Genomic DNA, 25,305 nt, shown 5'->3' with positions numbered 1-25,305 from the left:
GGTCTCTCGGTGATACACCGCGGGCTCAAACCGTGCTGACCCCTTCGAACACCGGCACACGAGGCTGGGCCGTCAATTGTGGGATTGGGCGAGAACACTTCCGCTCCCGAATGAGGTAACTGCATGCTCAGTGCCTTAGCCCTGTTGACGCAGACTCGGGCGCTGAACTAGCATTGACAGTAATGACCTTCCTCGCAACCCTGTCACTGTTCTGGGCGTTGCTCCACGTGGAACATGTATGAGGGGTGAGGACGGCACTTACTACGTTCTGAATGTCCTGGTAGAGCCCTACTGTGTGATTGTTTGCTCCCCCCGGTCGGCTACGTAGAGCCGATCGCCTGCGGCGCCTTGACTTCTGGCCTGGAGCAACACCTAGCTACACGCAGGCGGGCTCAAAAGGAAACTGCAGATGCACTGCGTTAGGCGCGAGCCGAAACGCTATTTCTTCGCGTGCGCTAGACAATCAACGTTGGGTCACTCGATACCTTATTACAGCCGTCCGCTCGGCCATATCTTGAGCCACTTCTCTCCCAAACTGTAGAGTCGAGAAAGCTGTGAGCTCATATAAATAGCCTTGCAATTCGGATATTAGCTCTCGTGCATCGGCGTTTGAAACGGTGTCATACACTAACCAGCACACAGTGCAAACATCTGAAGCTCGTCAGTGTCGTGAGTTGTGACTGTTCCACTGGTTTCCATCAGAACTAATCAAGAGGCGCTACGGTGATTATTGAAGAACAGCCTTTGTGGAATTTATCGTCCTCTAGGTTACCACTATATCTTTATCACACTGACGTTCGGGGAAAGTTCGCTCATTGACAAGGTCCAGGAGACACGACTGGAGAGACCTTGAACTTCCAACCACAACGGACACATTGGACTAGTCAGCAAACGACCCAGACTTATTCAACTCAGCCTTTTGCGAACTCGCGACAGCTGAGGGAAGACCAAGCCATGCGACCACACCTGAAAGGCACAATTGTTCGATCTAAGTGCCTCTAACACACTCACCTGAGCGGCATAACAAATCCCTAACTCATTTTAACAAAACATCCTATAGCTATCTCTCATCGGCGATTACACAAATCTCCCCTGCTCTCAAGTCTGGACACATTAAAGGAGGGCTGCATTACAACCCCTACACGCGCCGAGAGGACACTTAGCAGTTATCAGAGACAGCGAGCACCTCCCCTTCCAAATGTGGTCCAGACCAGCCGGTAGGCACACAAGGAGAGGAGCCCAGATAATCACACAATCAGACGCAGCTGAACAGATCGAAAATAAAAAACCCAAGAAAAGGAACACACTACTAGACAGACTACAAAAAATAGGGCGACAATCTCGATAACTCACAGTGACAAATAAGAAATTAAATCACGAGCAAGAGAGTTCAGCAATAAGAAGAAAGAGCAGAACGGCAGACGAGACGCACAGAACAGGCAGAGAATCGTGAGCTACTATATCACTAATGCAGAAACGTACACCATAAGGAAATTGAAACCCTATGTAACACAGTAGGAACTATAATACGTAACTAAATTATACAGTGTGATTACAGCACGCTTTAAACAGTGTCCATTAACGCAGAAACTAGAATCACACAAAGAATAAAGATAATAATACAAATAAACACCCAAAGAATAGATAAGCTACGATGTACAGTGACAGAATATTACTACAAGTCTTAACGCGGATAGCTCGACACATCGTAGTCACGTCATCTTGACCGTCGACCCGATCCTGTCCACGGAGGTACTACTGCGCCACGATATCGTACTTGCGACGCTTCAGTGATATACACGTCCTAGGACACCTCCCGCCGCGCAAATGGTGTACCTTGCTACGCGGCTCCCACTTCTGAACAATGTTACCGGCAAGTAAGACCAATCCCTATCGTCCCGTCATCCGATACCGCAAGCTACATCAGCAGGACTGCATCACAGTTCTGGTACGACGGGCAAAGAGCTCACCCAAGGTACTGCACTCACCCGGATCGATGCGTAAGGCGGCATACATCACTCCGCGAAGAAAAGCCTGATCCGCAGCGATTGTGGAGAAAGTAAATCGCTAACAGTGTGTGACGGACCACCCAGATCGTAATACATACCAAGACTTAACACAGTCACCCGTCTGTAACACGCCTATCACCTAGGACTCAGTGTGTATTAGCCGGGTACATCCAGAACACCCTAGTATCAGTGTATCGATGCTAAATATTCCACAGTAGTCATACGAGCCTCAACTAGTGATCGTGATTCAACCGAGTTTCGAACCCAGCTGAGGTGAGTTATCAGCACGCCGCGCCAGTAGAATCTAGCACGGTTCAGATAGTCAGGTATACAGCGTCTGGTAACGAAGGTCACATCATTACAGTTTAAACGAAAAATGTGCTGAATCGGCCAATTAGACCAGAGTCATCCTAGGGACCGAAGAAAGAAAATATTATGTCACAGCTCCTGAAACCGAATCCAGTACCTACCAGGGTCTTAGAAACCAGGGTGACCCCTGTCGTAACCGACGTGAAGGTTAACCGTCGTTTAACAGTAGTTATATACAGCTTGGAACGAACAGTCAGACAGAGATACGAGTAACGAGCACGGATTTGGTTGCAACAGGTGATGTACAGCGCTTCAACAACTTTAAGCGAGATAGTTCATGTCAGGACGAAGCTCGTACACGATACGTCTGATTTTTCAGCAGCTCAGTTTATCTAACAAGCTGCTGGATTTACAGTTTATCCGGGTCTCTTCCAGCTCGGTGATACACTTCTTACACGGACACGACTGTTGACCAACCGAGTGTCGAGCTATCTCACACCAGCGACGCACATACGTTAAACGACAGTGAAGTTGGTCCGTAGATTACCGGCTTCTAAACTAAAGCAGTTATTACAGGTTTACTAAGTCGACCAAGTAGCCTATAGTGGTCAACTCTAGAGCAGCTGCTCGCCGTGTGACAGGAATATCTCCATCTCGTAATTACAAATAGATATGTCAGTTTGTGAACCAAGGTACAGTATTTGTAAGCCTCAATTAACAAGTGTGGTTACTCTGTACGTTAATAACAGTAGTCTCATGTAGGCCGTCTCAACCGGCTGTCATTTACCGCGTGAACGCTAGTATTACCAGTTAATAACAGTGTTTAAGTTACAGTCTTAACAGGCTTACTACGTTCCCTCACGCTCCTACGACGCCCGGCCGCCGACTGGCTTCCCTCTCTCGCTCTCCACTGCGCGTCAGCTACATCTCACCAGCTTTACAGCGGTCATTACCGTTCTCAACAGTAGCTATGTAACAGGTTTCCACAAGGCGTGCGGTCACTTTACCGCGTTACAGCACGCTCGATCCTATTACCGTGCTTTAACCGGCAAGAAGCTAACGTTTACCACGTGTCTTCAACTAGTAACCCCGCATTATCGTTCTAACAGTGTGTCATCTACCGTGTAACAGTAGACTCGAATTACAGCTTAACGCCACCTTGCTCCTTACGTTTACAGCTCAGTATTTACCGGTTTAACAGTAGTAATTACCGTTTAACTCAGGTCAGTATTCACAGTTTAACATGGTTGTATTACCTGCTCTCTAACAGTATTATTACAGCTGTCAAACACGTAGTATTAACCGGTTTAGACAGCTGCTGTCACTCTTCACCCCTTTCCTAACCGTTTCAGTATTACACGTTTAACCAGAGTAATACCAGGTTTATACAGTGCTGTCAGTCTACACATCTTCATACAGTCAGGTATACCAGCTCCTTAACGTCACCCACGGGCTCCGTATTACATACGCTCTCCGCTCGCCTATTACAGGGCGGTGAAAACCAGTAGTATCTACAGTGTTAACAGTGCTGTATTTCCCGTGCTCAACAGTAGCTATACCGTTTCACAACAGCTGGATACTCTCACAGGTTTACAGTTCAGCTACTCTCCAGCGTAACAGTCAGTCGCCTTCACCCGTCTTAACAGTGTTCTATTACCGTTACACTCTCTCTCTCCTTAGCATTACCACCCCTCCTTAACAGTCGTGTCAGTTACCGTTTAAGTCAGTCCTCATTTACAGTGTCTAACCCCTTCTATTCACCGTTATACAGTAGTCATTTACCGTTTAACAGTCAGTCATGTACCGCTCTCAGTAGTACGGTTACAGTCTTACACACGTGTGTTTACCGTTTAACATTCCAGCTTATCTACAGCGTCTTAACAGTGACAGCGTATTTACCGCTTTAACCGCTATGTGTATTTACCGTCTTCAACAGTCGCTATTACAGTGCTAACGTAGTATTCACAGCGCCTTTAACAGTAGTCATCTACAGCTTCTAACAATGTGTGATTACCGCGTTTATCAGTATGTATCTACAGTGTAACAGTAGTCAATTACAGTTTAACAGTGTGTATTACGCGTTTAACAGTAGTATACATACCAGTCTTCAGTAGTCTTACGTTTAACCAGTGTATTGACCGCTCCTTAACAGTAGTACGTAACGCTAACATTACCAGTTTAACAGTTAGCTATCTACAGTTTCAACAGTCTTCTCTACCGTTCTAACGAGATATTTACATTACAGTTTATACAGTAGTACAAGTTACAGGCTTTACAGTGTGTATTACCGCTATTAACTAGTAGTCATTGGCACAGTTATACAGGTAGTTGAATCACAGGTTTAACCAGGTGTGTATTTACCGAATTTAACAGTAGTTATTTACAGTTTAACAGTAGTATTATAGTTTAACAGTGCTGTTTACACGTTTATACAGTTATTATCTTACCAGCTTGTAACCAGTGTATATTACAGTTACTAAAGGCTGATACTTAACAGCCTAGTATTACAGTTTTAACAGTATATGTATACAGTTTAAGACTGATAGATTGCTATAACAATTGTTACCATTACCGCTAATTTAACAGTTTAGTTTTAGTTTATAATTAGTTCTATCAGTGCTTCATTAAAGGCAGTAGTATTGACCGTTTAACGAGTGTTAGTTTACCGTGTAACAGTAGTATTACGGTTACACAGTAGTATCTTACAGTTTGAACATAGATTAGTTTCAAGTTATTACGTTTAACAGTAGTTTCAACAGGTTTAACATGGATATTAAGCCGTTTTACACAGTAAGTATACGGTTTTTAAGAGTAGTATTACACGTTTAAACAGTCGTATTACAGTTAACACCTGGTTTACGTATTTAGTTTAACGAGTAGCTATGTATGCAGTTTACATAAGTCAGTGTAATCTACGTTTAACAGTGTGCTCATTACCGTTTAACCATTTAGTATACTAAGTGTATACGACAGTTAGTATTACAGCTTTAAACAGTAGTATTTACAGTTGTAACCGTGTGTATTACTTTAACAGTATTATTACAGTGTAACAAGTTAAGTATTTACCATGTATTACACTTTACGTAGCGTATTACCGTTTAAACGGAGTAGTATAAAGTTTAACAGTCAGTTTACCAGTTTAACAGTCTGTGTAACATTTTACTGTATTACAGTTTAAGCCAGTCTATTACATGTTTACACACGTGCTGTATAGATTTAACAGTAGTCATTTACAGTGTAGTTATTACCGGCTGAGTATTATTACAGGAACAGTTTTAACCAGTAGTCATTACAGTTTAACAGTCAGTATTACCCCGGGTTTACCACGTAACGTTCGATTAGCAGCTTTAAACCAGTGAGCCAATTAGCGCTTTAACGAGTAAGTATTACCTGTCTATAACAGTGTCTATTACCGTTTACAGTAGTTATTACACGTTTAACAATAGCATTACAGCCTTTTGAACAGTGTGTCATTACCGTTAACAGTAGTATTCAGGGCAAGTCTCTAACATGTCAGTCCCCTCCATTACCGTTCAACCAAGCCAGCTACTTACCGTTAACACAGTAGTATTAACAGTTTAACAGTAGGCATTAGCACGAAACTTAGACAGTTGTGTATTACCGTTTAACAGTATTATCTACAGTGTAACAGTTTAGTATAGCAGTTACAGTGTATTACCCGCTTCTAAACAGTCAGTATGTACAGTTAAGCAGTAAGTTAATACAGCTTTAACAGTGGTGTATTACCATTAACGAGTCAGTACTTACAGCGCTTTCGACACACAGCCCTATTATGATAGCTTTAACGTGTGTCATTACAGGTTAACCCGAGCCTGAGCTATGTTACAGTTTCAGGACAGCGCAGGGTGTACATACCGCCTTCGCTCACAACAGTACGTCATTACCCGTAGTGGTGGCAACACGCTTCCGGCATCATACTTAACAGGACTTTACAGTCAGCTCACTAACAGGCCGCTTTAACGAGTAGTAATCTACCCGTTTAACACTAGTATTACAGTGTTATAACAGTGTGTATTACCGTGTTTAACGAGTAGTTGTTACACGTTTAACAGTAGTACTCACCTGAGCGGATTAACAGGTAGTACTTATCGCGCTTTAACACAGTTGTCTATTTAGCCGTTTAACAGTGTCATAGTATACAGATTTTCTGAACCGCTATGACAGTACAGTTTTACAGTTTAACTATTGCTCATTACGATGTTAACAGTAGTATGTCAGTTTAACAGTTAGATAGCTACACTTTCAACAGTATTGTCCAATTATCGTTACAGCAGTATATATACAGTTAAACAGTAGTTCATTCACAGTTTAACAGTGTCGTTTATTACGCTTTACAGTCAGATACAGTATTAAGTATAATACAGTTTAACAGGGAGTATTACCGTTTAACAAGTACCGCTATTACAGTGTAACAGTAGAATATTCTGACAGAGTAAGTATTACGTTTAAGAGTGTGTATTACAGTTTAACAGTGTGTATTACCGTTTACAGTAATTATTACGAGGTGTAACTAGTAGTTTGTACAGTATAACAGTTAGTGGTATTCACCGTTTAACAGTAGTTATTACATGTGTACACAGTAAGTATTACAGTTTAACAGTGTCCCAATACCGTTTAACAGTAGTATTAGTTTAACAGTGTGTATTACCGTTTAACAGTAGTTATACAGTGTAACGTAGTAGTATTACCAGTTAACAATAGTATTACACGGGGTTTAACAGTGTGTATTACGTTTAAACAGTGCTGTATTACCGCTTTCAACAGTTAGTATTACAGTGTAACAGTAGTTATTACAGTTTTACACAGTGTGTATTACCGCGTTATAACAAGTAGTAGTTACACGACTATTCACAGTCCAGTATTTACAGCTTTAACCAGTAGTATTACAGTTTAACCAGTGCTGGCTATCTACCAGGTTTAACCAAGCTAGCTATTACAGACTGCTGTAACAGTGTGGTATTACACGTTACAGTAGTATTACCAGTGTCACAACTAAGTATCATTTGACCCCGTTAACCAGTGGCGTGCTACTCTAGCGGTATATCCCCAGGTGACGTCTGCATTAGAAAGAGCTCACTCCCTCCTCCTCTGCCTCCTCTTCCTTCTACTAACCCTCCGTGATTATGCATTGTCACTGTAAGACAATGTCCTAAACCAGAGGCCCACTGGGTTTTTATTTCACGCAGCTGCTGATGTTATTTGGGCTTCCTTCTTGTGGCCTACGCTGTCTGGACCACATTTTGGAGGGGAGCCGCCTCTAAATTGTAKTCTTGCTGTTTTGAACACCCTTTAATGTGCCCACTTGAGACAGGGGGATTTTAATGCGTGAGGGAGCTAATAGTTTTTTAAAAGTAGGATTTTTTCAGTCGTGTTAGAGCTAGACCACCTGATCAGGTGTGTGTCATGGTTGTCCCTCTCAGCTGTGGATGATGTGATTGGAATAGTGTCTTTGCTTACTCAAGTAGTGTGTGGTAGTTCAAGTTCAGTCCCTCGCCTTTCAAGAGCAACTTTTCCTCCGAACCTGGAAAAGGATAGTGGGTAACTGAGCATATTCACCTGTTCTTAATACATCCCTCTTGATTGTTGTGGAAACCAGTGAACCAGTCTCAGACTCTGACCAAACAGTGTTCCTGTTGTGTTGTTAAGACATTAAGCGATGCAGTAATAACCAACGCAAGGTATTTATTGCACAGCTTTATGACTTACAGCTTTGAGGAAGTTATTTTGGCAGGCGGCTCTGTATATATCATCCCACGTTGATTGTTAGGAGGAAATGAAATAGTTTGGCTCGCGCTCCGTCAAGTCATCGGCAGTTTCCTTTGAGCCCGTGTGAGCTAGGTGGTTTGGCAGGACAACAAAGGCCCATCCAGAGCAAACAACAAACAAGGCTTCCACATTCAGCCGTCACCCACATGTACAGTTCCACTGGGGAAAGCCAGAACAGGACAGGGGGATCTACTGCCAGCATGTCAGCTCCCGAGTGGCGCAACGGTCTAAGGCACTGCATCTCAGTACTAGAAGTGTCACTACAGACCCTGGTTCGATCCCAGGCTTTATCACAACCGGCCGTGATCGGAAGTCCCATAGGGCGGTGCACAATTGGCCAGCGTCGTCCGGGTTAGGGGAGGGTTTGGCCGGGGTAGGCCGTAAAATAAGAATTTGTTCTTAACTGACTTGCCTAGTTAAATCAAGGTTAAATCAATAAAAATAAAATTATAATGTGGTGCGTGCTGGTGGCAGGGAAGTCAGGCGCAGGAGAATGAACTTGGTAAAAACTGAGCTGTTTAATAAACATCAAAACCTCCGAAAACCAAAGTATACAAAATAACAAGTAGAGGGTGCAAAACCCGTCGCACACCAGAATTAACAATAAACACCTACATACAACAAACAATCTCCGACAAAAGGACATGAGGGGAAACCAAGAGAGTCTAAATACACATACAATAGTAATTGATGGATTGAAGTCCAGGTGTAGCGAAAGACAGTACAAATAGCCAATGGAAATGAAAAATGGATTCAATGTAGGCCCACTTCAAATGGCGCTGACAGTGAACTGCCCTTGAACCCCACCCTCCCAGACAAAGGAGAAGGACTCTGAACTTCGGCGGAGAGTCGTGACAGTAACTTCTCCCCCCTTGTGATAGAGCCCGGCGCGTCGCACCCTTCCCTGCTGCAGAAGAAAGCGCAGAGGGACGAGGCCCGGACCCCGCAGGAGCAGGGGCGATCCCCCGGATGGAGACGGTGAAAATGTCGGTAGACATAGGAAGGATCCAACCGTCCTCCAGCGCGGACTGAGAAAGACCCAGCCGTCTCTCTTCCTCCGAACCATACCCCTTGCTCCAGTCCAATGAGGTAATGAAGGCCTCCCACTTCCGCAATCTCAAATCCGAGTATGGAACGAGACCGTGAGCTATCGCAACCGGCCCCCTCGAATGTCCGCAGAGGGGCGGACCTTCCCCAACCTCAGACTCCTGCGAGTGGCCAGCCACCATGGCGCTGAGGCAGAGACACATGGAACGAGGGGCTTATATAGGTAATTGCGGACCGAAAAGTCTGTAACCTATAACATTACCCGTTACTCCTCAGGACTTAAATGCGGATCCCCACACACCCAGAAACCAGGACCCAGATTCCATGGCAGGAAGCAGCGCGAAGGGGCAGGCGCTTCTCACGGGTCAGAGCCAGACGCTCGATACAGGGCACATAACACCTGACTGGCTGATACATCAACACGGCCTGAAACTAGCGGTGAAGGATGCTCTGACCGCCCCACATTTCTTGGACAACAAGCTTTTGCACCGGCGCGCCTGCTTAAATAGGATGTGACATGACGCAGGGCTCTTAATGTCTTCCTTCCACTGCACGGAACCAGTCGTCCACCGCAGGAGCCTCGGTCTGACTCTGATGCTGGCTGATACCCCMWTMCASWSTGKAWKGGGGTGAGGTTTGTGGAGGAGTGGCTGAGCGAGTTCTAGGCCATCTCTGCCCAGGGCACGAACGCTGCCCACTCCCCCGGCCGGTCCTGGCAATAAGACCTCAGAAACCTACCCACATCCTGGTTTACTCTCTCCACCTGCACGTTACTCTCGGGGTGAAAACCTGAGGTAAGGCTAACCGAGATCCCCAGACGTTCCATGAACGCCTTCCAGACCCTTGAAGTGATCTGGGGACCTCGATCAGACACTATATCCTCAGGCACCCCGTAGTGCCGGAAGACGTGTGTAAACAAGGCCTCTGCAGTCTGTAGGGCCGTAGGTAGACCGGGCAGAGGGAGGACACGGCAGGACTTAGAGAAACGATCCACAACGACCAGGATAGTGGTGTTTCCCTGTGAAGGAGGAAGATCAGTCAGGATATCCACTGACAGGTGCGACCATGGCCGTTGTGGAACGGGTAAGGGTTGTAACTTACCTCTGGGCAGGTGTCTAGGAGCCTTACACTGGGCGCACACCGAGCAGGAGGTAACATAAACCCTCACGTCCTTAGCTAAAGTGGGCCACCAGTACTTCTCACTAAGACAGCGCACCGTCCGACCGATACCAGGGTGACCAGAAGAGGGTGACGTATGTGTCCAATAGATTAGCCGGTCGCGGACAGCAGATGGAACGTACAGATGCCCAGCCGGACATTGAAGGGGAGCGGGCTCTGTACGCATAGCCTGCTCAATGTCCGCGTCCAGCTCCCACACTACCGGTGCCACCAGGCAAGAGGCTGGGAGTATGGGAGTGGGATCCATGGGCCGCTCCTCTATATCATACAGCCGGGACAATGCGTCTGCCTCAGCGTTCTGTGAACCTGGTCTGTATGAAATGGTAAATACAAAACGGGTGAAAAACATGGCCCACCTTGCCTGGCGAGGGCTCAGTCTTCAGCCCCCTCAAGCCAATGTCTCCACGCCTTCAAGGCCTTGACGACAGCCAACAGCTCCCGGTCCCCCACATCATAGTTTCGCTCCGCCGGGCTGAGCTTCTTCGAGAAGAAGGCACAAGGGCGGCGCTTCAGTGGCGTACCCGAGCGCTGAGAGAGCACGGCTCCTATCCCAGCCTCGGACACGTCCACCTCCACTATGAACGCCAAAGAGGGATCCGGATGGGCCAGCATGGGAGCTGAGGTAAACAGAGCCCTCAGGTGACTAAAAGCCCTGTCCGCGTCAGCTGACCACTGCAAGCACACCAGGCCCCCCTTCAGCAGTGAGGTAATGGGAGCTGCCACCTGACAAAAACCCCGGATAAACCTCTGGTAGTAGTTGGCAAACCCTAAGAACCGCTGCACCTCCTTTACCGTGGTGGGAGTCGGCCAATTACTCACGGCTGCAATGCGGTCACTCTCCATCTCCACCCCTGACATGGAAATGCAATACCCTAGGAAGGAGATGGACTGTTGGAAGAACAGGCATTTCTCAGCCTTGACGTACAGGTCATGCTCCAACAGGCGACCAAGCACTCTGCGCACCAGGGACACATGCTCAGCGTGTGTAGCGGAGTATATCAAAATGTCGTCAATATACACCACTACACCCTGCCCGTGCAGGTCCCTGAAAATCTTGTCTACAAAGGCTTGGAAGACTGAGGGCGCATTCATCAACACGTACGGCATGACGAGGTACTTATAGTGCCCAGAGGTTGTACTGAAAGCCGTCTTCCACTCGTCTCCCTCTCGGATACGCACCAGGTTGTAAGCGCTCCTGAGATCTAGTTTAGTGAAGAAGCGCGCCCCGTGCATTGACTCTATCGCTGTGGCTATGAGCGGTAGCGGGTAGCTATACCTCACCGTGATCTGATTCAGACCCCGATAGTCAATACACGGGCGCAGACCCCCATCCTTCTTCTTCACAAAAAAATTAACTCGAGGAGGCGGGTGAAGTGGAGGACCGAATGTACCCCTGATGCAGGGATTCGGAGACATATGTTTCCATAGCCTCCGTCTCCGCCTGTGAGAGGGGATACAYGTGACTCCTGGGAAGTATACAAAATAACAAGTAGAGGGTGCAAAACCCGTCGCACACCAGAATTAACAATAAACACCTACATACAACAAACAATCTCCGACAAGGACATGAGGGGAAACAGAGGGTTAAATACACAACATGTAACTGATGGGATTGGAACCAGGTGTGTAGGAAGACCAGACAAAACCAATGGAAAATGAAAAATGGATCAATGATGGCTAGAAGGTCAGTGACGTCGACCGCCGAACACCGCCCGAACAAGGAGAGGGACCGACTTCGGCGGAAGTCGTGACAAAAATGTCCCATCTAGCTAGTGGGCCATACACTCAATGTTTTGGGTGGCTGGCCCAGTACCTGTGGCTACAACAGAGGTGCCACAGTATATGTGGCTTCAACATATTATGTGTTATCTCCTCTAATTCTTTTAGAGTAACAGATTGAACACCCTACTCCCATTCAAAAGTCTTTGGACAAAACTATTTCCATAATTTGTCTATTGAATGTGTTGATGAAGATTTATAATCAATTTCTTATTTTTGCCCCCAGAAAATGGTGTTAAAGCCCCTTTAAAGACTATTACTTGGCTTTACTGATAATGAAACATGATCTCTGTTTCCATTTTGAATGCAGACCAAGCTCATTTAAAGTGATTGCCAGTTCTCTTTAATAGCCATCTGGTTGGGATGTTTTGGAAGAGATTCACACACTTCTTTTCCCTCAAATGTTTCCCCTCGGCAGGCTTTGGTTAACTAACTTATGAAAGTGTTGGAAACGTGATACCCACTCTCACATGTCATTAATTAATGTGCTACATTTGCTGTTTGGGCACGCTAGTTATTGTTTTATACCTTAGCCCAATGATGAGGCTCTGACAATAAAAAACAAATGCCAATTTCACACAGTACACCATAGGACACAGTCTACTCTTTCTCACACTTTCTCTCCTCCACCCACCCCAGGCCAAAGCTTTTTTAATCCATTCCTGCTGAGAAATGTTCAATATTGAACGTTTCCTGCTTTCTCTCTCCCCCAGCGTGTGAAAAGGATGTGCAGAAGGTGTGTGCTAACTCCTCCGAGGAGAACCTCCAGCCCTTCAAGGAGAAAATGGAGGCCTTCGTCTCGACCGGTGAGTAAAACAAACCAGAACCGAAGAGAGGAGGACACAAGGCCCCATGTGTTGACAACCAGGGGGTGCTATGTGTTGTTTTAGTAGATGTTGCTCCAGCAGACTCAGGGGGTTGAAATCATTGCGTGTCACCTAATACAGGCAGCCAGGCCGGGCAGCGAAGGCGGTTTGATCCCCAGTGAGAGAGATAATAAAGCCAGTGGCCAGAGAGGCTACGTTGGTTCTGGCCTGATTGGGTGTTTAGATGTGTTTACTCTCCCCTTGGCCTCCACAGGCCACTTCTTCTCTACCGATTGTAATGACAGCTCTTGGAAATTAGGATCCTTGAATGTTTGATATCACTCACTGCACCTGAGGCAAGCAGAGGCYTGTGTCAGAGCCCATCCACTGGACTGAGTGATGAGACGACCTTCCCCCTCCTCCTCCCTCCAAATCATGCTCTGTGACACACTCCCAAATTCTACCAGTAGATAGTGATGATATATTCACCCCCTCTGTCATGTCTCTAAGCCAGCCTGTCACTTCTCTGAATGGAGAATGAACCCACTGTTCTCCAGAGATGAAACATTCTCCACATAGACTATTTATTGCTGAGGAGAATGTCAAGTAAAGAAACCAAACTCAGAGAGAAACTAGAGAGGTCCTGTTTTCCTTCCTCCAAAACACTGAGAGGAACCATTAAAGCCCAAAGCTGTAATTTAGCTCTTCTATATATATTTTGTGCCCTGTCAGGCGGTTAGTTGGGTGATGGTGGAGCCCAGGCCCAGCGTCAGTTAGAGGGGGCTGCCTTTCTGACAGCACAGGGACAGGAGTCTAAAGCCTAACCCTGCAGAGAGGATCACATTGCCCTTAACATGCTGCCTGTACTCATGACTGCTATAAAGCTGGCAGGACATCCCTGGCTGAGGCCTCGTAAAGGCTGGCTGTACTCAGTGGGACATTTTGGGGACCACCGTGGCAGCCAGGGACATACTACACCGAGACAGAGACACTCTGATCCCCTCCGCCTCYCCCCCTCCACTAGGCATCTTCACCCCAGAGCCTTCCCTCCCCACAGCCCCCTCCAGTGCCCTGCAAAGCCAGTCAGTCAGCTAGTAAAGCTGCTACCATAGAAAGCATAAAGCTTATCTACTTCCATCATGCAGAAATGGGCTCCTGTAAGGTTTCTGTGGTATGCAGCATGAGGAAGCGCAGATGTCACAGTGTTCCAAAAGAGAAAGTGACATTCATCTCGGAGTGTTACTCCGTTGGCCAACAGGTTCAACTGTGATTACTATTGATCATGGGAATGTGAAAGGGAGAGGAAATGAGTTTACAGAGACGCGCTGTAATCCCTGATTTACTGGAAATGACTGTGTAAATAGTCCCAGGAGTTATTGTTCACATAGCAGCAACACGTCCGCTCCTAACATGCATTACAACGTGGCATGCAGACAGGGGGAGAGGTGCCTTGTCAGGCTTATACAGAGCAGGTACCAGGCTCGTGACACTAAAGCAACATAATGCATACAGAACCTCTTCCTCATTTGAATGAGTGCCAACTAGGACTCTGCATTTTGTCCCAAACAGTATGTAGTGGTGCTTCTGGCAATGTTCTCACAATATTGGATACAGTTCATTGGCTTTAAACGATCAAGCTATCATCACTCTCGCTGTGGGTAAACATCAACTTAACAGACTGCAACTCAAGCATCTTGGCAAGCCAACAACCACCTGCATGCAATTTCGCCACCTTCACCAATTTTACACAGGCGAGGCGAGGGCCTTCCCACATTTCTGCATGCCACAAAGAGCCACAAAGAGCAGGCTATTAACAAAAACACTGCCTCAGGTCTATGGCCCTCTATWGGTCTGGTAGGGCATCTGAGTTGGCTTAAAGGGAAGCCTCCTCTCTCTCCCTTGCCAACATCTTCAACAACCTCTTATCTCTCCAAAGTATTAGTGACAAACAAAAGTGTCACAAGGGGATCTACGTTTTACTCCATTGAAGGGCAAATKACACACATTACTTGCGGCAGACAGAGAATATTGGGAAACAATAGGGTCTTTCTATAAAATATGTAAATGAGTTGTCTCRGAGAGAGATTGCATCCTCATGTCGGGAGGTAGAGAGTGAGAACTGGAGGCAGGGAAGTGTTTTCAGCATAGAGATGTTTCGAGTACCGTATTCATTGCGAACAAAGTCTGCCTTGGTATCCTTTTCTCCTAGTTACATATTGCAAACGGAAATGTATTATAGACTGTTTTTATTCCCTTTAACATTCCAGTGTGTCAAACATGTAGTCTTGGTCAATATCACAGAATATTTGAAAGGTCTTTAAACCATTGTCGTTGCCACTGGCTACAAAATGGTATTGGTTTACAAAAAAACATCTTGAACGTAAAYTTTCCAGTGGGAAACTTATAATCCGTTCTTAATAAACAGAGCTCCTCCAGCAATTGCACATACTTGTGAAGCAGCAAGGTTTAGTGCCAGAGATGTCCATTCCATTATTCATCTCCTGGCGATGGTTCCATGACTTCAATACACAGAACAAAGCAACAGTTATCACACAAAAGGGTTGGGAATGTAACGCTCGTCTTTAGGTGGAAGAGAGGAGGACCAAGGCGCAGCGTGGTGAATGTTCATGATGTCGAATTTTAATGATATCCAACAAAACAGAACACTGACAAAATACAAAATAACAAAACGACGTGAACAGACCTGAACTTGAGAACATAAAACATGAACGCACGAACAGGTAGGAACAAACAAACGAAACCGTGTGGTGAAACAGACACAGCAACAATCACCCACAAACAAACAGTGAGAACAGCCTACCTTAATATGGTTCTCAATCAGAGGAAACGTAAAACACCTGCCCCTGATTGAGAACCATATCAGGCTAATACAATGAACCCAACATAGAAACACATAACATAGAATGCCCACCCAGCTCACGTCCTGACTAACTAAACAAGGCTAAACAAAGGAAATAAGGTCAGGAACRTGACAGGGAAGTTCTCTCAAAATATTTCATTGACCATGGAAACCATATTAGTSTTGTCCAGGCGTGCATGCGTGCTGGTGTGCTTGTGGTACCAATGTCGTCATTGGTATTGATGGACAGCTATAACCATAACCAAACATGTGTAGGAAGGGAGCCAGTATGAATTATCTCATACATACTGTATACTGTATACTGTTTTTTAATGGAGGAGGGACAGTCTGTTTGTCATAGTGCACTCCATGCTTGCTCCTGTGCGAGGCAGGGGAGCAGAGCAGCTCATGTGACCGTGTCTGTGGAGCGCTGACCCAGAACTGCTTGGGAGGCTGTGTGGAGGCTGTGTGGAGGCTGTGGGGGCCGGCAGGCTGCTCCCTCTCAGCAGGGCCCACAGCTGAACCCCAACGCCCTAGGCCCTGCCTCGCGAACCTGCTTGTGATCTCACAACACTCCTACAACACTCCTACAACGCTCCTACAGCTCCAAGTCATTGAGCCTTTGTCTTGTAAGGCATTACTCTGCCATTACCCGTGACCACCTCTGCTTCCTTTCTGTACATATAGTACTGCTCCCCCTCTCATTATATGTTTTTTGGTAGAATGCTGAAATGTTGAGTCCCTAACTTTCAGCAGCACTCAGTTAGCCTATTTATGCAATGCTTCAGCAGTTTGGGAGCAAGTATTTTCCCTTTCCTTCAGAACTGTTTATTAGCGTTGAAAGAATGTTTTGTTAGTTTCTACAAAAACAATGAACCAAACCCACCTTTCTGTTTTCACTTTAATAGAAACTCTTTGAATCCTTCAGGGACATTTTGAGTAGTGAATACACACCGTGACTAATTTAAAACAAATTTTCCCACTTGAATCTTTAGTTCTGTCATGTTTTATTTGTCTAGTGTTCTTTAGGCTTTTATGTGTTGTTCAATAAGCTCTCTTTGTTGTCAATGAATCAGAACCCAGTTACTAATATTCAACTTTTCCAAATAACTATATKTTGAGTGGAAAGTGTCTGTTTAACATGGCATGCCATATAGTCCTTTAACGGCTGACTTCTCCTCATGGGTTGGACTCACTCTGTGAGGTGTTTTCCTTTATGTTTACTGCTGAGAGGTGTCTGGCCCAGGGAGATGTTCCTCCCTCTGGTCCCAATGCCCCAGGGCTGTGACAAGGACACTGCCCTGCAAAGGGTGCAGTCAGTCCCTAATTTAAGATGTCTGTCACTAAAGATCCCATTGCACACTGGTGTCCACCAGGCTAAGCTCACAACCCTTCCCCACCAGGCTGTTATGATCATAATCATCTGGGTGGGTCATATATGCACAATCCTGAGCTCTTCACTGTGTTGGCAAACAATGATAATTATGTTGTCTTGGGCAGAGGCTTTGARAACAAGTGTGCTTGTTTGTGCTATGGTAGCAGGAGGCCGTAAGCTCCCTCTTGATAGGACAACAATATGAAAACCAGCACAGCTTAACAAAGTTCAAAGATTAGGGCTGGCAAGGTATATTTAGCGTTTCCGAGAACAAGAGATTTATCGACACACACACAAAAACTTTCACACGTACACGTTACAGCTCCTTTTGATGTTTGATTGAGTATGTATGGAAATGGCATACACACATCAAAACATTTTTATAGCACGGAGCTGTAGTCACTGATGCAGTAAAGATTGTGTGTTTTTTCCCAGAGAGGTTCCAGGTCCTTAACACAGCTTATATATGTAGTTTCCTAGCACTTTGTTATCTGACTGCTTGGTAAACCAGTGGTTTGGAAAAGTGTGTCAGAGTTTTAAAGGCCTAATTTATTGTCCTTCTCAGCATGAGCGTCTCATAACTTTCTAGTTAGCCACTACTGGTTTCATGTTTACACAGGGAGCGGAGGAAGAGAAACTTCACACATCCTCTTTCTCTCTCTCTCTCTCTCTCTCTCTCTCTCTCTCTCTCTCTGTGGGCTGCTCTCTCTCAGAGCGCCGGACGGCCTGGTGCCACCTCTACACAGAGCCACACCAGAGAGGACCTCAGGCGCCAGCCTGAACCCCCCGCTGAGCCTAACGCCATTGGTCATGGCTCTCCCCCCTCCTCCCCAATCCCAGCCATGGCCACCCCTTCCCTTCATTAGGTTTACTTCAGACAATCAGCCTGCTTATGTAAAAAAAAATCTAAGCAAAAGGGGTGGTAGCAGCTTAAGCTCACCCTCTCCCAAAAGACCCCCAAACCTGCCTTTGAACAATTTTTGGGAGACTTCCCCCTCTTAAATCTTCAAGTGGGAAAGGTCCCCCATCATTGTAAAAAGGATGAATCTGGAAAATGCAATAAATCTGAGATCACAGGCACTCTCTGGCCCTAGATAAATTCTTGCACCTCGCCCTGGCCCGCCGCACACATCTGCCTTGCATTTAGACACTTTTACATGGCAGGAGTCCACAGGAGCCTCCAGTTCCCAAGCCTCATACACTCACTCTTCAGCCCTGCGCTGTGCTGTGCTGCCTGTGCCCCTGCTACGCACCTCTGCCCCTCTCCCCTCCTCAACACACAGTCCACACTTAGACCTCTCCTTACACCCCCACCCCAGACACCACCACCTCACACTCCTCCTCAACACACAGTCCACACTTAGACCTCTCCTTACACCCCCACCCCAGACACCACCACCTCACACTCCTCATCAACACACTCACACACAAACATCTCACCTCTTACAATTCACCACGGTGAAATCCATGGACACCTCTACCACATGCTCCACCACCTTAGACATGTCATGCTAATGACCCTCCACCCTGACACTCCTCCTGGGAGAGGATAGGTCTGTACCCACAGGACCCCCATCTGTACCAGCGGGACTGCATGGAGTGTCATTGGTGTACCTCAGTTTACCTCCATTWGGAAATATCTATTCCCACTACTGTATGTACTGTGACCTCCAAGCCTCCCATACTGGCTCACACATAGGTCTGTTTACTCCATGTGTATTCATCTAATCCATGCTGTTGTTTTGTCTTTTCCAGTTCAAAAGGACCACAGTGCTGAGGACGACCGGCTCAAAGCTGCACAGAAAAGGTGTGAATGGTCTCTGTCCGTTCTAATATAACACAACACAATTAACCTAGAGGTCATAGACCAAACAACGTGTCATATCTGTATGACAGAGGAGCTCTGTATTTCCTGACCTGGCTGTTTGCATACCTCTGTAATACCTTCTGACATACAGAAGGGAACTCAGCCAAGTATAATGGATGGTGGATGTCATGTAGCCATTCAGGGTCTTCTGTCATTTAGTACATTTGAGTCATTTACCAGATGCTCTTATCTACAGTAGTGAACACATACATTTTCATACTTTTGTTTTGGTCTCCTGTGGGAATTGAACCCATAACTTTGGTGTTGCAAGTGCCATTCTCTACCAACTGAGCCACACAGGACCAGTAGAATCTCCAGGTCATAACCTGGCACAATGTAGACTAGCCCCGAGATAGGGAAGGGCTGTCTGGAGGGCTGCCTATGGAGACAGACACAGACACTACGCTTACATGTTCACACACACTCACCAAACTCACATACACTGTGCCAACGCCAATAACCCGCCATGCTTACATACACACACTGTGCTCACTMCACTCTAGTTGTTATCAGGCCTTATCTTCCGTGTTTGGTACTGCAAACTCMAGAGTCACTGTAAGAAGGCCCACCTTATTTATGGAGAAATGCTCAACTGGCAGACGTTTAACTAGTGTCAGAGAAAAAACATATCTGGAAAATGTCATATTGGAAAAACACACTAGAAAGAACAAACAAAGCAAATAGATTATTTTTCCTTGTTTAGATAGAGACCAGAATTGTTTGCTTTAAATCGTAACTCTCCAGATTCCAAAATAAATCATGAAAAGCACATGAAGGAGAAACCAAAGGACGCTTGACGCTGGAAAATGGAAACTATAAACTGTAAGATGTTGATTGCTTTGGACAATACTACAACTCAGCCAATGTTTCCAAACATCCCTGTTACATGTTTCCATTTCAAGCCAAGAGAAGCACTCRGATTGGCAAAGCATGGGTCTCTCCATCTCTCTCTCTGTGTCTTTCACTCCATCTCTCTCTCACTCCCTCTGCCTTCTTTCTCTGTCTCTCGCTTTCCTCTCTTCCTCTCTCTCTCTCTCCTTCTCCCGGTGGTATTATGATATCTCTCTATGTGACTGTGTGACTGACACCAGTGTAATGAAGGTCTTGAACTTGGGGATATTGATCAAAAGGGTCCCACGGCTGACGGCCCCTAGCCTTTAATGAAGTTTGCCTTTAATTTCATCCAAACAGTCCGGGGCTGCCTGCCGCTGGGGGGGGGCCCTCTCAGGTTCCCAGGGACGCACCTCATAAAAGTGACACGCTGGTGATGAATATGGGCGGTGGGCCKTGGTGTGGTGTGTGTRTGTGCTGTAGTGTGTGTGTACCGTTTGTTCTGTGGGGCGTGGGTGGGCCCCGACCCTCACATCTGTCCTGGATGAGGCATCTACCCCACCGACACAGCCACACATTAGGGCCCCGTGTTAATAAGGCTCATAGACATCACATCATCACTGCCAGCTACTGAAACACAGGGTCAACCCCTTAAGGAACGGGAGTGAATTTGTCTGTTATGGCCTGAAGCCAACCATCATCATAGGAAGGACCGGTTGCTATGACATTTGGGTTGTAGAGAAATGACATAAATTCTGTCAATTGGTTGGCAAAATTACTTTATGGAAAGCTGACATGATACACAGTTTATGACAGTTTCAGAGATTTAATGTGAGTTTCGTGCTCAATATCCTGGGTACCCTATGCAGTGAGCAATGAGGTCCTTTCCTGAACATGCAATCCTAATTAGTTTCTTTTATGTTTCAGTTTCCCTGAGGTTTCCTGATACGTCCACAGTTAATGGACCATTAAGTTTCCCCTCCCTCATCATGCTCAATTTCATATGAAACGACTGCAGCGTGTGTGCTGCTTACATACGTATGTGGTTAAAGGGTTGTTAGCTGGAGGGATATTTGAACTGTCACAACTACTATTATACATTATCCATTGTCTATTGAAGATGTCTCGTCGCCGTTAAAGAAACATATTTTGTAACAGCTGACCACAGGAGTGTTTCCCTTTCTAATCTGTTGTTGTATGGAATGTTATCTTAGCAGTCCAAATATCCATGTGATATTCCCTGTTGCCCAGGCTTTTATCCGTCAKTGAGGAATGCTGAACATAGGTACAGTAATAAACGGTCTCACGGCAGGTGCGTGCGTCATAGCCCTCCAGAAGTGCGTGGTATGTGCTTGTAGGACTCAGAGTGTGTATATATGTGTATGTGTGTGTGTGTGTGTGTGTGTGTGTGTGTGTGGTGTGTGTTGTGTCTTTGGTGTGTGTGGTGTGCGTGTGCGTGGTGTGTGTGTGACAGAGAGAGTAAGGAAAAGAGCTAAGCTTACCACACTACAGACTGTGCGTGATTTGTGTGAGCTCTGACACCTGACCCAGGGTCAGGAAAGGAGCCAATACAAAAGGGGCCTAGTTAATCACGCTGGGCGTGCTGGTCGGGTCTACAAAGGCCTACAGAATGGATGTCAATTTGGTATGTTCTGTTCCTCCTGGGTTCCGCTGGCCTGGCCTAGTCTGGTTGTGGAACGAGCTCAAGACGAGGATGATCTACTGCACCATCTTCCCGGCGCTGGAGCGTCGGAGGAGCACATGACGGATATCTGGGGAATGGGAAGCGGCTAGTCTGTGGAGCAGCCGTCTGCGCGCACCATTTCCCATCCCCCAACACTCCCTCCCAACGTGTCTTACATTAGCGCGCAACAGCCACCTACCATCTGGAAGTCAAAACCTCTGTGTCAATCTGGGAGCATCTCCTGAATCATTGTGCCTCTATATCAAGCGCTTGACAGGCTGGGCAAAACATTTTTTTTCAATGTTTGGGTTAGAGAAAGCCCCAGAGGAGCAGGCTGCTTTTTAAACCCTGTGAGCACTGCTGTGAGCCTTGTGGAGTTTAGATTTGGTTACAATTGAATTAGTCTGAGGAGCTGCCATACAAGGGCCGTAGATTCTCTTCTCGTTAAGGCTGAGAATCTTGAATGAGAATCTTGAATATCTTCATGTCTTGGTCATTGATGTGTCCACAAGCTGTAGTCTCTACTATTACTGGATTTGATGTCTCAGATAGCAAGTTGGATGAACGTTATCAATGTGTGTGTACAATACAATACAACTTTATTAATCCCCAAGGGGCAATCTCATTCACGGTGTGTGTGTGTGTGTGTGTGTGTGTGTGTGTGTGTGTGTGTGTGTGTGTGTGTGTGTGTGTGTGTGTGTGTGTGTGTGTGTGTGGTGTGTGTGTGTGTGTGTGTGTGTGGGGAGGGGGGAGGGGTCGGTGACCCCGCTTGCCTGGTCCCCTGGCACTGTTCCCCTCCAGGTTGTAGTAGAGGTCAATGTGATAATGGAGCCTCTGCTACCGGCTGTCCCCTGTGACCCAGTGAGATGTTCTCTCACTGCCCGTCTCTCTCTGCGCTCTCTCTTCTTCCCTCTGTTTCTCCCACACAGCTTCCTGGACATGGTGAGCTACTTTGGGCTCAAGCCAAAGTCTGGGGAGAAGGAGGTGGCYCCCGGTTACGTCTTCATGCTCTGGTACGAGTTCTGCAGCGACTTTAAGAACACTTGGAAGCGGGAGAGTAAGAACATCTCCAAGGAGAGGTGAGTGGAAGAAACCATGTCTGCATCACCATTCGTCAGCACTCAYATTAAATCAAACAGCTAATGACGAAAGGGAAAGTTCTAGAGCTCTTTGCCAACTATCTTTTTCTAGAAACCTGARTGTTCTTTTTTTGATTACATTAAAGGGGGATATGTTATGACTGGGCCAAAGTTCAGTCTTCACACATTAAATCTGTTGACCAGAATCCTTTAGTCGCTCTTGTCTTACCCATCCTTAACACATAACTGATCGTTGGTGTCCCTCRCGTTTCTATGTGATACTAAACACCCTGAATGGAGAATTATGAATTCTGTAAACAGTGTGGAGTGTAGCGGTTTTTACCAGTTATTAAAGCACAGGGGCGTCAAAGAGAAGGTAGGCAAGCCGGGCCCAGGGCCTGGTACAATGTCAAAGACTGGGACTGGATTTACGATGTTTCATCTGACCCGATGCGTGGTGTCGGGGGGAGTCCCACTGCGGGACAGCAGTTCTCCTGGAGGCCTTCTGGCTTTACTAGCAGGGGACAGGGTTATAGTTAAAGACTGTGTGTTCTGAGAGGACTGTTAAACATTGTCATGGTTTGACCAGTCCACAGGGCTGCAGGTTTATTGCACATGGAGAGATGCAGCACTGGCCTAACCTGTGCCAAGTATCTGGTCAGGGCTGCTGGAAGGGACAGTGAGGGGCCAGATGTGCGTTAGGCTATTTTGGCATCACGGCACTAAGCTCTTAGGGGCCGATTCCAACTTAGGTATTTGGTATTCAGACTTACCTTATTCAGTCACCTAACACACTCTGCAGGTGTGGCTACCTTGCACGCTCTGATTMAATTTCATTCAACCTCTGGAAACCAACAGATTTTCTCGTGGAGTTTTCATTCAATAGGGTTTTAGGGTAGGGTACAATAGGGTACATTTATCTTAAGCCATCCCTTTAAATACTGTGTACCTTTTAGTTAGAATGTTGTCGACAGACTCACTAGAATATATCGAGAGAACGGGTTCAGAATATTAGGGATCAATAATAGAACGACATTTAAATATCTGCATATTCGTCTCCGTTTCAGCACCAATTGGTAGATTTGAAAATGCTCTGATCTTGTGGATTATTTAGGTTTAGGAAAGTATTTATGAATCACAAAAAAATGGTTTGGAGAACCTTTACATATTGTAACTACCCTGGGTTTATAAGCGCGGAGGTCGACTGTGTCGCACGAGCATTCTTTTGCGGCACAGTCGATAGCGCGCCGGACCTCGGGCTAAAAGGTCGAGGGTTTGAGACCTGCTCCCTGCTGTTTCATTRCACTGGTGTCAGAAGTGATCGGACSTTGCATCCATGACAGTGCGTGTGCTTGGCCGGTGAGCGCGTTCCTGTAAGACGTAGAGTCGCAAGCTAGCGTGAGGACGCGCTCTTTGAAAGGAGGGAGTAGTGTAACGACCCTGGGTTTATAAGCGCGGAAATCGACTCTGCCGCACGAGCATGCTTTTGCGGTACAGTCGATAGCGCGCCGGACCTCGGGCTAGAAGGTCGAGGGTTCGAGACCTGCTCCCTGCTGTTTCTGCTGGTCCCTGCTGCTCCCTGCTGGTTTTAATAAAATAAACGGAACATAATACTAAACAAGAAACACGAAMAACGCACAGACATGAAACTGAAACAGAAACAATGACACATTGGAAAGGAACCAAAGGGAGTGACATATAAAGGGCAGGTAATCAAGGAGGTGATGGAGTCCAGGTGAGTGTCATATGCGCTGATGCGTGTAACGATGGTGACAGGAGTGTGCCATAATGAGCAGCCTGGTGACCTAGAGGCCAGAGAGGGAGCACACGTGACAGTACCCCCTCCCCGCCGCGCGGCACCGRCCGCAGGACGCCRACCAAAATGACGATCCCGGGGATCRGGAGTGGACGGGTCACCTCTGCTAAGGCGCGGGAACCTGCCGAACCGGCTGGGGTGTGAGAGCCCGATGAGCCGGCTGAGACCTCCCCGGTTGCMTCAGTCGAGGCACGGGWACCTGTTCACCTAACTGAGGCATGGGAGCCTATCGAACCTGCTGAGGCATGGCAGCCTGTCGAGTCAGCTTTTAAAAAATATATATATTTCACCTTTATTTAACCAGGTAGGCCAGTTGAGAACAAGTTCTCATTTACAACTGCGACATGGCCAAGATAAAGCAAAGCAGTGCGACACAAACAACACAGAGTTACACATGGAATAAACAAACGTACAGTCAATAACACAATAGAAAACATCTATATACAGTGTGTGCAAATGAGGTAAGATTAGGGAGGTAAGGCAATAAATAGGCCGTAATGGCGAAGTAATTACAATTTAGAAATTAAACACTGGAGTGATAGATATGCAGAAGATGAATGTGCAAGTCCTACCCTGCCTTTCTAAGGTCTTCGAAAGCCAAGTTAACAAACAGATCACCGACCATTTCAAATCCCACCGTACCTTCTCTGCTATGCAATCTGGTTTCCGAGCTGGTCATGGGTGCACCTCAGCCACGCTCAAGGTCCTAAACGACATCATAACCGCCATCGATAAAAGACAATACTTGCAGCCGTATTCATCGACCTGGCCAAGGCTTTCGACTCTGTCAATCACCACATTCTTATCGGCAGACTCAAAGCCTTGGTTTCTCAAATGACTGCCTCGCCTGGTTCACCAACTACTTATCAGACAGAGT

The 25,305-nt window shown here is 46.4% G+C and overlaps 1 protein-coding gene across 2 annotated transcripts in view; it reads left to right on the top strand.

Annotated features, from left to right (window-relative positions):
- The window catches only part of LOC111963247 (formin-like), a 182,731-nt gene that overhangs the window by 112,129 nt on the left and 45,297 nt on the right, over window positions 1–25,305 (top strand). For both annotated transcript variants that reach the window (XM_023986557.2, XM_070443352.1), the window contains 3 exons: window positions 12,824–12,916; window positions 18,907–18,958; window positions 22,463–22,612. In XM_023986557.2, coding sequence (XP_023842325.1) covers window positions 12,824–12,916; window positions 18,907–18,958; window positions 22,463–22,612 — 295 coding nt within the window. The remainder of the gene's footprint in view (window positions 1–12,823; window positions 12,917–18,906; window positions 18,959–22,462; window positions 22,613–25,305) is intronic.

This window comes from Salvelinus sp. IW2-2015, linkage group LG4q.2 (assembly GCF_002910315.2).
Source record: "Salvelinus sp. IW2-2015 linkage group LG4q.2, ASM291031v2, whole genome shotgun sequence".
Taxonomy (NCBI): domain Eukaryota; kingdom Metazoa; phylum Chordata; class Actinopteri; order Salmoniformes; family Salmonidae; genus Salvelinus; species Salvelinus sp. IW2-2015.
Note: the sequence above shows the minus strand (reverse complement) of the source record. Positions and strands in the feature narration are given on the sequence as shown.